At 33.0% G+C, this 13659-nt stretch overlaps 1 protein-coding gene across 16 annotated transcripts in view; it reads right to left on the bottom strand.

Moving 5' to 3' along the window:
- The window catches only part of LOC134529035 (forkhead box protein P1-like), a 565106-nt gene that overhangs the window by 51442 nt on the left and 500005 nt on the right, over positions 1-13659 (bottom strand). For 8 of the 16 annotated variants that reach the window (XM_063362713.1, XM_063362717.1, XM_063362720.1 and 5 more), the window contains exons 8-10: positions 11986-12166; positions 8775-8979; positions 7828-7914 (exon numbers count right to left, since the gene is read on the bottom strand). In XM_063362713.1, coding sequence (XP_063218783.1) covers positions 7828-7914; positions 8775-8979; positions 11986-12166 — 473 coding nt within the window. The remainder of the gene's footprint in view (positions 1-7827; positions 7915-8774; positions 8980-11985; positions 12167-13659) is intronic. The other 8 variants (XM_063362722.1, XM_063362726.1, XM_063362724.1 and 5 more) reach the window with 4 other exon arrangements.

Genomic DNA, 13659 nt, shown 5'->3' with positions numbered 1-13659 from the left:
TACGTATTTGTTATCAATTGAATATTCGTTATTTCTAAGTGTTAGTATTTAAAGTTGAATCGAATAATAAAATATTCGTATCCATTTTGATCATTTAAATATTCGCACAAGCCTAGTAATTATACATTGAAAAAACAATCGGATGAAATTCTGTCCCAGTTAATTTAAAATCACAATACAATATACAAGGTGTGTTTAAAACAAAACTGAAATTTTGAAACAGTGCAGCAACCAGCAGAGGGAACATGCTGGGGCAGGTTTAGACACAAACTGCTATTTGACGTGTTTTGCCATGACTGTTAGTTGGCCAGTTACAGCCGCTGAAGTGGGAACGTGCACAAGACATTAGTTGGATTTGTGCCAAAGTGACAATGGAAGAGCTTGAAAAACAGTGTGTAGGTTTGTGTGTGATATTTTGCTACAAAATCGGCAAAACCTTTACAGAAACATTTCAATTGCTTAGCCAAGCACAAGGGAAGGACTGTATGAGTGGCACTCAGTGATATGAGTGGTTTAACAGTTTTGAACACGGAAGAATGTAGGTCGGTGATGATCCTAAGCCTGGACAAACTTTCACATGAATAGATGATGACCATGTCGAGAAAATTTGTGCTTCCATTCATGTTCTGCATTGTTTACATAATGTTGGGCTTGGGCATGACATTTGTTTCCCCCTATGTAGGCACTAACAACATTTTTGGGTTACAAAATAATAATTTTATTGATATAGGAGATATATTTCAGTTATAATAAGAATTTAAAAATCATAAACTTAACGTTCTCTACTATTAGTAAGATTATTTAACATGTTAACGTAATTCCAGGCACTGTTGTTTACTAAATATTTGTCTGCCATGATTTGCCACTAGCGCATCCTAGTGGCGGAATATAAATGTTTGCTGAACACTTGGGCGTCGCCGGAAATAATTATGCAATGAAGGAAGCGAATGGCTATTGGGCATCAGCGTAGAAACATGATATAAAATTTTGAGTGACAAACTTTAGATGTGTCGTATCAGTGCAAAATTTGTGCCGCGTTTGTTGACCGACAATTAGAAACAGATCCGTGTTGAAATCAGCCAGGAACTACTTGACACTGCCAATGCCAATGAAAACTTCCTTAAGAACAGGTGATGAGATGTGGGTTTATGGCTATGATGTTGAAACGAAGGTGCAGTCAACACAGTGGGTGCGCAAAGGGACTTTTCGTCCAATAAAGGCACGCATAAGTCTGTCAAAGATCAAGGTATGTTGGTTGAGTTTTTTGACTGCAAAAACATTGTCCGATTTGTACCACTTGGTCAGATGGTAAACAAGGAAAGTCTACCAAGGAATTCTAATGCGTCTGAGGGTTGCTGTGCCTGAACTGTGGGGAAAACCAGACTTGAATGTTGCATCATGACAATGCACTGGCTCATGTGTCGCTCCTTGTCCGCAGCTGTCTGGTAAAACTTCATACTCCCATTGTGCCCCATCCACACTATTCTCCAGACTTAGCCCTAGCATGTTGAAAAACATTGTTTCTAAACCATAGAGGAGATGCAACAAGAGACCTGCATGCAATCCCAGAAAGTGCATTCCAAAAATGTAATAAATGATCAGAGCACTGAATTGCACGTGAAGGGGACTATAGTGAGGAAGACAGTGCTCAACATGTTGTACAATGAGCCATGAAGTTTGTTTCTTTTTAAACACACCTTATACACTATTAATGTGATTATGCATTTAAAAGTAAACAAGTTGTATTAATGTTTAAACAGCATTTTCCAATCAAAAAATAAAAATATTTGTCTGGTCACAGGCAACTGTTATTCAACCTGCATGAACATAGCAAATTCTATCTTCATGTCAAAGATATTTTGTAAAACCATGCAGACTTTTATCATTCATAGCACTTATTCAAATACTTTTTATAACATATGTATATAAATAATTCTTACTTAAGTAAAATACACTACAATCACTTCAAAACTGCATCTTCAAAATCTTTAGAATGTTTACAATATTACCAGCACAACTAATATGCCCAGAACATGAACATTAAAGTTTTGTAACGTTTTCTTAACATATTCATAAAGGCTTTAGGTTTTCCACAAGATTCTAACTTGAACACAACAATGCTTCCTTAAGTAATTTTTACTATTATGTGTAGAAAGTTCACATTTAAACTACAGTACTATAATTTAATACATATGAACATTGGTAAATGTATCAAGGTAGATGCTTTTGTCAAGAGCACATGTTTAACTCATAAACAGAAGATGTGCCAATCAATTACATGCAAGCAACAAACAGAATGGTTCTGACCAAAAACTACAAGGGAGCAGAGAGGAATTGTATTGGAGTCAATGGCTAATAGCAAGATAATAAACAGCCTACATGAGTTGAATTTTGTTCCAAACATATTCTCATGCATTACTGCTAATGCAAAAACATCTACCATAATATAAATATTTGTTTTAATAAAAAAACCTCCCATTAATGGAGGACAAAATTCTGTCAAAAAATATGTATATTCGGGTAAATATGGTATCCCAATTTACTTCATTTTGTAAGACTTTCTGATTTGGTCCTAAACTATTGAAAAATATTTGAACAAAAAATAAATAAAAAATTGTTCAAAAAAACACATTGAGAACAATGGTAAAAAAATAATAATTTGACTTGCATACAGATAATTTACTCACTATTTCAACCATCCAAACAATCATGATTAAATATGTGCCATTGCCCATTATGCCTTATAAAAGTCAGAACATTAAAATGATCAACTAGAGTAACTAGACTATCCCTCATGAAAATTACTAAAGGCATGACCATAAACTAAATTTTAACCTAAGATGAATTCATATTAAATATCTGACATAGCAAACAAGAAAACCAACCACTTAAATGATAAGCTTATTTATTTTTATTTATAATTTTAGCATTACGATTTTTCTTGAAAACTATAGAATTCCAAATAGAGTGAAACCTCGTTTCATCGCTCTAGTTTCTAGAATCCATATTAGCTTCTGTAACTAATGACAACTGAATACTCATAGCTTTTTATTTATATACACATCAGCCAGGTTTAAATTTCCATTTTAAAAATTAAGGCTAGGGCGACAGAATCTTAGATTCAACAAATCCATCAAATTCACAAGATTTGATGTAGGATTCGTATCAATGTTCGTTCATAAATAAAATAATTTTGATTACATAGCACTGAGATTATGTTTTACAAGAAAGCCTATGATTTGCATTATCATGCAATATTAACTTAGAAATTAATTTAAAGTGTATTGATAATTTAGGAAGCAAAAAATATATTTTTCCATCTTGAAAACTTCCGGCAAAAATATTTCTCTTTCAGCAATAAAACCCACAATAGTGAATTGTTACCATAACACAAAGGCAATAGCTAAATACCCTAAAAAATAATTATGTGCGAAACACAAAAAAATTCTGTTTTTTTTCTCAAGTTTCTAAAAGTTTTGAAGAAATGCAACTGTTTTTCATGAGTTGATTGATGCCACTTCTGAAAGAAATAACCATGCGGTACGTCATTGATTTTTAACACAAGAGATAAATTTTGGTATCTCAAATATAGTATTTTCTCCATTGCAGCATGAATAAATATATTGATGAATGACAACAAACATAATAAGTTTATCTTTGTGTTGTGCATGGCAATACAAAAATTAAACATGTTGTATTTTTTTTACAATACAAACCACCACGTATTTACATGGTTTTACATACTTATTTTTAGTAAATGACATGGCAAATATGATGTCATTTTTATAAAACATTATTTTTCCAGAAAACGTAGAAAAAATGTGAAAAATAATAGTGAATTAACCTATCATCTCATTTTTTTACACTTTGCATTTAAATAATTTTATTATTAAGGCCAAGAAATAATATACCATGATACAAAAAACCATCTTACATTGTGATTAATGAATGTTTTTGTCTGTCTCTGTTTAATTTTAATTAGTTGATGTAATAAAATCTAGAAACACACATAATGTGTGACATACACATTTAGTAGTTTCCATTTATCTGCACGATTCAGCAGTAAATTATAGTAGTTTGTTTGAAATTTACAAAATTTATAGCAATGATCATATGTAGATGCAGACCTAATTTTTTAAAAGATTTTTGGCATAGTAAATGTAATTTAAATGTTTGTGGTTGTTGATTTACAGTAGAACCTCGATGATACGTTCCCGTTTCATACATTTTCCCGTGTCATACGCCGATTAATTTTGGTCCCGCCGAAAGTACTATGTTTACAATGGTTTACTTTCCCGGAACATACACTTATATAATCATTAATTTCCCGTTTCATACGTTTTTACGAAGCGTAAAAGCCCAAAATTCACAAATTTTTTTTTTTATATTCCTCCTGATAAACTACGTTTTAATGCCTTTATTTTGAAAAACGTTCATTGTTTACATTTGTAAACGTAAGAAAATAACTTTATCCCACCATAGATATTGATTAGGCATGTGCGAGAAAGACTTTTTTGAATTCGAGACGAGATCGAGAAAGCAATTTAAAAATTCTCGAGAATCGAGTCGAGATCGAGAAATCTGTACTTCAGTTAACAGGATAATATGATCCAAAAAAGTAAAACTCAATAATCTGACAAACATACATAATTATTCAATAATTTTATTAAGTATCCACAGTTGCAATTGCAATTACAACTTTACCTTTACACTGAACAGTTTATTTGCCTACTGTCGTATGTAAACATACGTTATTGACTCCATAGTCTATACAGTTTCCTTGAGCCATGGACGGTACTTAATCATGAAAGTCTGAACATTCACCACTATCGATATGTCACTATCGATACGGACCGCAATTTAAACATCATGTTGCTTGTTATATACTGCTGGCCGTGTGTATAACCTAAGGCCATAAAACAAAATGCAATCGCGGAAGAATTCTGCAGTCATGTTTATATTTTTATTTTTTACCGTACCGTTTTACGTTGATACTTGATATTGATACCGAAAATGATTTATTTTTTACTTTAATGTTGGTTTTATTAACGGAAAATAATCATTTTCTTCTGTAATTTAATGTGATAACCACAGCACAATTCATTGTTTACGTTTACCGTTTCATGTAGTGACTTGTGAACGGAAGTTGTTCGTTTTTAACTTTTTAATAATTTATCGTGTATACTATCGTAACAAGTATATTTTATTTTATTCGATCTACGTTACGTTGAAGATATGTTAATTATTTCAACACGCAACGCAAAATGCTGCCTCAATATATTATATTACTTAACCTATTAATTTTTTACAAAATTCTCGAAAATTCCGAGCCAAAAAAATTATCTCAAGACGAGATCGAGAAAATTTCTGTCTCGACTCGTTCTCGATGATGCCGAGACTCGCACATCACTAATATTGATAGTATCAGGAAGACTGTGCACTTCGCTAGTAGCATCTATGGCCCGCACCAAGCGAGACTAGTGGCGCAAACTAGCAATGATTATGAAAATGGTGCACGCGCTTTACCAAGGCACGGATCTCATATTTTGTGCATTCATTAATCATTGAACTGAATATACCTGTTTGTTATTGTTTTCTTACGATCTGAGTGTTTTGTATTTTACGTTTCTCAAGTTAAACATATTATTGAAAATTGTTCTGTTGCATAAAGTTGTTTGTAAAAAGAAACAAACAAGCATAAATTTCTGATTTTCTTTTTACAATAGCCTAATTTTTTTAATTTCTAATTTAGGCTTGGTGACTTTTCCTGCCCTCCAAGAAAGGACTTCATAACATTTTGTAAGGCCACTGTTTCTCATGTCAGCTTTACTTGATTATGGACTGTATTTTACATTTCTGGTGGTTTTATTATATGTATATATAATTATGAATTCATATATTTCATATAATGCAATTATTTACACATTATGTATTTAAGTTTAATCTGACATTGTGCTTGTATGCTAGATTGAAAAAAAAAAATTATTGCCATTCCCTTTTCATACACTTTCCCGCATCATACACCATTTTTGTGCCCTCCGTTGAAAAGTGTATGACAGGGGTTCTACTGTATTAGTTTTGTATTAGCAGTGTATTTATTTTGATATTTTATAAACCATCTCACTAAAAAAAAAAATTAGCTTTCATAACATTTTCCAATATTCTGGTTCAGATTCAAGATTCAGTAATCTCAGATGAAGATTCAGGTATGAATTCAGATTTGGGGAAAAAATGTATTTGCCCATCCAAAGTTTTTATTTTAAAAATCAGATATCACTTTATCTCATGATGCAGTTAGTGCTAGAGCTATAAAAAAAACTTTAAAACATTTTCTGTTACAACTTGGCATAAGTTACCCTTTATATGATACACAACAAATATTTATTATTTATATTGTATAAGCATTAACTATTTGATTAGGATACTCTCTCATGGTTACGAGAGGAGGGATTTAGGGGGTCTCAAGGATGTAGATACTTTCTTGTGTAGTGTCTTATTATTCATGATGATGAGTCAGATTTAGACCAACAAAATTTGGCTACAGGTTCAACAAAAAAAAAGATGAAAACATATGTACAACTCGTGGTCTAAACTGCTTCTCAAGGCTGGTATACGGCTTTGAAGTTGTCATTGAATCAATTTTTTACTGCAAATAATAAAATATTTAAGATGTACCACTGGGCATCTGAATAAAGTTTACTTAAAAAGAGTTCCTTCAACCATGCCGTAAAGTGTTGCTGTCTTAAAATAACATCTTTGAAATAATTGCTGGTAAAAACATGTCCAAAACAAATGTATGGAAAATTAGGTTTTTGCCACAATTGTTTAAATAAAATCATTTTACGACAGCGACATGTTTTGCGGAGATTGTAGAACTTTGTTCAATTAAACATTATTCAGATTCTTATTGTTCTATCTTAAAAAATTTCTCTATTATTTGCAATAAACATACTTCAGCTCCAACTTCAAAGGCTTTTATCAAGCAGTCTTGTAAAGTACTTTGGACCATAAGTCGTAAAATGTTTTCCACTTATTTTTTCGTGATGTACCAAAAACCAAAGTTTTTTTTGTCAAATTTTGACTTGTTCTGTATGATAAAATTTCATAGATCTACCAAGATAGATTAGTGTCAGGTGGTGGTTTGTGGTTGCTTGTTCCGGAACAATATCTTAATTTTAACTGGCTTGTAACTTAAAATTGTCCATGTGGTACGCATAATGCATACCTATTATTTTCCTATAGTAAGTGCACATTTATACTGATAATTGCATAGGAAGTCTCTTGTGTTTAGGAAATCTATTTCATAGGCTTTTATTTGTCCTTTAAAAAAGTGTAATTCATACCAGAATGGCTGCAGAAGGTTCTAAATTTATGAGATTATTGGCCTGTGTGTGCCTGTGATAAGCAAAATGTGCAGTATAATGGTTGTTTTAGGTCTCATGGTTCAGATAATCTTGGTCTATAAGCTTGCCATTGCACCTGACTTGGGTGTTGAATACAAAAATCAGGTAGGCTGCAAATGTCTGTGTGCTTATTTTTAAATATAAACCATAAATTGTTAAACTGTTTTTTTCTTTAGTATGGGAAAAGACCAGTGTTATATGCATGCTACAATTTTTTGTATGCAACATATTTTATTCCTCTATTGAATACTGAATAAAACGAAGTTCCACTCTACCAATCACGTAATATTACTTGAAAGAATTTGCTGTTCTGTGCATTATGGTGACTATGCCACAATTATTTCAGAGACGCTATCCTATTTTTTAAATAAAAGATATAAGGTATACTACAACTGGTGAATGTAAAATAGGTAAAACAACTTACTTGATATTTTATGCGTCCAAACCAATTGTTCCAATACTTCTGGTTTTATAACATCATTCCCAGCATAATGTTTTTCTTTAATATCTCCTAAAGAATTAAAGGTTTAACGAGAAAAAGAGAAGCCACATTACGATTAAATTACCTAAATCATACAAAAACACTAAGACAATGCCCAACAATAAATATAATGTTTAAAGGCAGCTAAAATTTACACAACAAGATGTAATAGAGCAAAAAAATAATATTAGGCAGAACTGCATAAATCCCTAACAATGTAGCTTAACATACAAAGGAAGACCTATCTTCTTTCCAAAAGCTGCAGGTAGAATATTAGTTGTTAAAGTAACCAATTTTCCAAGGACAAGAATAAGACTAATATGTAAAATACACATTTAATTATTCAATTTTGTAAGTTTCATACACAAGTTAAGCTAATTAACAAAGTGTATATGTGTACAGCTATTCAGATATCCAAACATCAGATTTCTTAGAAATACTTCTAAATTATCTCCAGGAGACAGTATAAAAATAATTTTAAATAACTACATCAAAACATTAGTAGATAGTAAACTGTTTTATGCACCTTGTGAAACCATGATGTATCATGATAAAAATGCTTTGTGAATGCATCTAATTTATACAATATGCTTTAAGACATACCACTGACAGATTAAATGCATTTATCATTGAATTCAAAAACGTACTTAAACATCAAACTGAGAGTAAAATTAATGACTCAAAAAAATATCAAATAACTGTGATCTGTCAAAAAATGTTTAACTCCAGAAGACACAGTGCACCATATTTCGCTAATTTGTAAGTCACAGATACCGTAATGAAGAAAGACCAAACGAGAGAGGCCAAATCTGAACTAGTTGGCATTTCTGTTTACTTGAATTCCGTATGTTCCCTGAGCCAAGGTTGTACTACGGCAGGACTGCAGTTACCGGTACCTCCTGCCAGGGACAGTGCAGACTTGTCGCTGATCCGCCGGCGAATGGGGCCTCCCATGGTGGGCGTGGGCGGCTGCAGAACTGGCGAGCGTACCGCAGACACCAGCGCCGACGTGGACAAGCTCGGCGGGGGCTGACTTAACAGCACTGATGACAAGCTCAGCTTGGCTAAGCTCGGTGCGTTCTGGAACAGGTCCGACTGACCCCGCCACTGTCGTAAGCTGTTGGGGTCTTACCGAACCCAACACATTTTCTAGCCTCAAATATCACATAAGCAGAACAAAAATGTGAGTACAAACTGTTAAATGCAATCAAGATTGCGGCAAAAAAATTCTGTCCCGAGTCTATAATTGTCTACCACACATTGGACTATAGTTTTCTACCCTTTTATTCATATCATTTTAAAAATTCTTAGTAGACCACAAAACATGGCCGCTCACAGGTTTTACCACTAGTTTCATTGCAAACTTCAACCGTTTTCTTGCAGCATTCATTATTTCTTTGGCAAGGAAGCTATGATAGAATCAATGAACTGCTGTGAACCTAATCAATTGTAACCACTATAGCAAAATGATAAAACCCAATAATGGCACTGTTAATATTTAAAAAATAAAATACTATATGCTTCTTAACAAGTAGAATATACAGTAAATTGTCTTTTATAGAAAAATAATGTCAATGTTTTTCGACAATCAATGAAAAAAACTATTATCAACATATATTGTAATAACATTAATAAAACATCATAATAGCATACTAAATAGTGTCTTATAAATACAGTAAGTTATTTCTCATGCAGGTTCAAGGCTTGATAGGTTCAATTATTTTTTGTTTTATTAAATTTATTAGTATTTAAAAAAAATAAAAACATTATTTATGCAGTTGCAAACTTTAAATTTTTTTTCTTTAAATTTTACCCTAAAGCTAGTAAAAAAACATGAAAAGTTTTTTGATTTCACTGCATTGCACATTTGTTTTAATATTTCTATTTGTCCAATAATTCTTAACATACTGACTACTATTCAATACTTTTGTTTGACACAATAAAAAATTAAGTTAAACTTAACACAACCACTGAAAATATAAACTTTTGTAAACCCTTTTTGGCAAATGTTGCATAAGATAAGAGTTAAGATGATTCAAGACATTCATGCAAAAACAAACAACATTGTTACATTTAAGTATACAAAGTTAGCCACAATTTTTAGCAGGCTAATTTTGTAATCACCTGCACATCACGAACATTACTAAGTAATGATATGATCAAGCTGTAGAGTAAGTACACAGGTAAACCACGTTTACGTTTATGTGCACAGTCATCACCGATTCTGTGTAGGCAAAATCTGATTTTCTCCATACAAGCAATGGTTAAAATCCTCTCCTAAATATGACAAAGTAAATTTTTTTTAGGTTTGTGAGACTTGTATTCAAATTTGACTTCTTTCCATTTAAATATTTAAAATATATTTTTTAAAACTATTTTGACAATATTGAGATGCAGTATCATGAACGTAAAAGTCATGATTAAGTCATGTAACTGCAAAATGACATACCAAAAAAGCTAAGGTACTTTTTAAAAACATAAATTGCAAAATAGAATTACCTAAATTTATCAAGTTAACTTACACATAGTTCACAATCTTTCCTAATCCCTGCAGAAATTAAGAAAACAACCATTACTAACGTATGTGCTTTCACCTACCTTTCTTCAAGGTGTGCCAAAGAACCAGATGTGTTTCAACCAAAAACTCTTGCTGCCAAATCTCCACCAGAAACGTAATAGTGCATATAATGCATTAACTAATAATCAACATTGTTGGTATTTGAATAATTATCACCCAATAAAATAGTAACTTCCCAAACAACATCAAAAAACAGTCAAATTAACATGCATGTTCAACAGAAGTTTTTTTTTTTTGATCTGGGCTTAACAGTACATTGATAGCAAGGTCATTAGAGAAAATAATATATTATTCACAAACCAAGGATATTAAGAAAGAAATTAACCATGGCAAAAAATGGATCAATTCCAGCATCAAGATGGCCGAATTGTGATTTGAAACCAGGTCCCCTGGAATGAGAGTGCAGTGCCTTAACACTGTCACCTTACTTCATTTTTAAACAATTTCCACAATGCTTACTGTTACAAGAATGTATTCGTTTTATTTTTAGCCTGCTTACATTGTTTTCATATATTTGAGAATCAAATGTTAAAATTAGACTGTCACTGTTTCAAGACCCAGGTTTTAATGTGGCACGATAGAAAACTTAGATGCCAATTTAGTGGCTTGCACATAGCAGCAATGGAGCATTTCAAGAGTGAGCTGATGTCGGCTGTCACTTCCTTGCTCATAAATACACCCTGTTAATGAGACAGAAAACTTTATGCTAAACTGATACCAAGCAAATTTCCAGTTAAATTATTCGCATCTTCTGTAACACCTCGGTAATTTTGCATACTTCAACTTGAATCTCCAGGTAACCTGAACTGAAATTTGCAGGCAGTTATTTCTTTAATTAGTGTCCATAATCATAACCGTACTGTACAGTAAGCACAATTTTCCAAAGATTGTACGTGATGATGCTATGAAAACATTATCCCCGTTTCTCACCCTCAAAAGGTTGGATGATTGTTTGACTCGCAAACAGTATTCCGTACACTAACACATTTCAAGTGGGTTTTGACAAACGTAAGGGAAATTTTTTGTAGGTATGTCATTTTATACTGATCTTCCCCCAAATTCTCAGGGTAACACAGATTTCCATCATCTTTGATTGAATCCAGTCCTAACAGATCAGACTTGAGATTGTACATGATGTCTACAAATGTCTGTTGAACCAATTTTTGGACTTTAAAAAAAATCTTTCTACATTTTATATAATGTCAATGTTTGAATGTACATAATATGGGAAATTAAACATACGTAATAAAGACTAAATCTACAGTTTCAGTTTATGTCCGAAAGCTACGCACAACCTTTTCAAAGATACTTTCCACATGATTTAAAAAAAACAATTTTAAAATAATGCATAAAGAAAATTAAGGCATAAAAAATTTATATTTGGCACAAGATTCCTATAAATTAAAGTTATGGACTCTTTCATGGCTTTCTTGACCAGTCCTTGAGTTTCGTTACTTGTTTGTGACTTGAGTGACTCTCTCGACCTACAGTAGCGACTGTTTCGGAAGGAGTTTGAAACTGACCGCTGGCTCCACCTTGACCGCTTCGCCGGCCTGCTGCTTGGCGAGGTGCAAGTGGTGCATCATGGCCTGTAGCCGGTCGCGCTCCTTCTGCAGCTGCAGCTCCAGCTGCGACACCACCTGCATCTGCACCCGCGCCTGCGCCGTCGACCGGTCGTCCAGGGTGTGCTCCGAGTTGAGGTGCCTGCAAGCACGCCAAGCACGCCTGCGAGTCACAGACGCGACATCAGACTACAGCTCTGTCCTTGTTCCAAGCGGCATGGAGACGCTTCACTCATGGCACGGGGGTACAGTAGAACCCTGTTATAATGTTCCTGCTTATAATGTCATATTTTTAAAGTCCCAATATTTCCCCCATAAGGACAATGTATTTATTTCCTGCATATAAGATTCATAAATAGAGTAATTTCCTGCTTATAATGTTTGCTTTCCAACATTTGATAAATGGGGGAAAAAATGTTTTAAAACCCAATTATTCACACACTTACGATAAAAAGTTTCCTTTATGTATGTTTATGTTTACAATCACTGCCATACAATACATCATGCAGTTTGTTAAAATACAATTTTATGCAATATACTGAAGGTACACAATGTTCATAGTTACGTGTCAGTTGGCACCCTTAGTCAACTCTTCTCTTCCTTGCCATTCCAGTGGGTATTCAGATGCACGTAAGTAGTCCTACGATATTTAAGTTGCCAACCATTGAGGGAGGGCATAACTAAAAGTGTTTTCTATTGCTTACAAATATTTTTTTTTTTTCATTCATACGTAGGAATCCCAAAATTAAACATTTTCAGGTGGCAAAGAAGTAGACGTTCTCACTCTTAATGTTGTCATCATGAATCGTGAGATAATTTTACAAAAATGTAGCAGTGTATCTTTAAAGACAAACAAAATTTAACCAGGGAACAAGACGAAGTTGTTGGCTTGTTTCAGATAATTCATGTATCAAGTATACTATCTTTGGTTTTAACATTAAAGTTGCTTAAATAGCTTGGTGAGTCCATTGGTACAAAGCTCGAACATTGTTAAGTGCTAAATTGAGATTTCCTGCTTATAATGTTTTTTTCTTGTGCTCCCTTGAAAAACATTATAACAGGGTTCTACTGTAGTTTTATTTTTTTTGAAATCTCAGGATAACTGATTTTCCTCTTATTTTGGTTCAAGGTCAATTGCACAAAATTTTACCAAGTTAGAATAAAACTATAGATTTTATTTATACAGAAAACATATAATCAAATAAAAATTCTTATCTATACTATCAGTCTCACACGCAATGTTATTTTTTCTTTTCTTTCCTTCATTATTACTATTATTTAAGGATTATTTCTAAAATTTTCGCTTGATACAGCCATTGCATTTGTTGTACTGCCACAAATATTTTAATCAGATATTCGCTTAGTTTAATATTGGGGGTGTGTAAAGTCATTGCAAGTAATGATAATTGCAAAGAGTCGCGCATCTTTTTTACGCTCATGATATTACACCGAGTGACCATCTGTTGGAAATGTTTGTGGCAGAACAGCACATGCAATGGAGGCAACTTCTGTACTTGTAGGGCGCGCAGACTGAAACAAAAGAAACATCTGTCAGCTCATTACTCGGAACTTTAGATGGCCATGACAACCATCATTTTATGGCAGACACGACGTGAGTCTACGAGTTACGTCGTT

This window comes from Bacillus rossius, chromosome 2 (assembly GCF_032445375.1).
Source record: "Bacillus rossius redtenbacheri isolate Brsri chromosome 2, Brsri_v3, whole genome shotgun sequence".
Taxonomy (NCBI): Eukaryota; Metazoa; Arthropoda; class Insecta; order Phasmatodea; family Bacillidae; genus Bacillus; species Bacillus rossius.
Note: the sequence above shows the minus strand (reverse complement) of the source record. Positions and strands in the feature narration are given on the sequence as shown.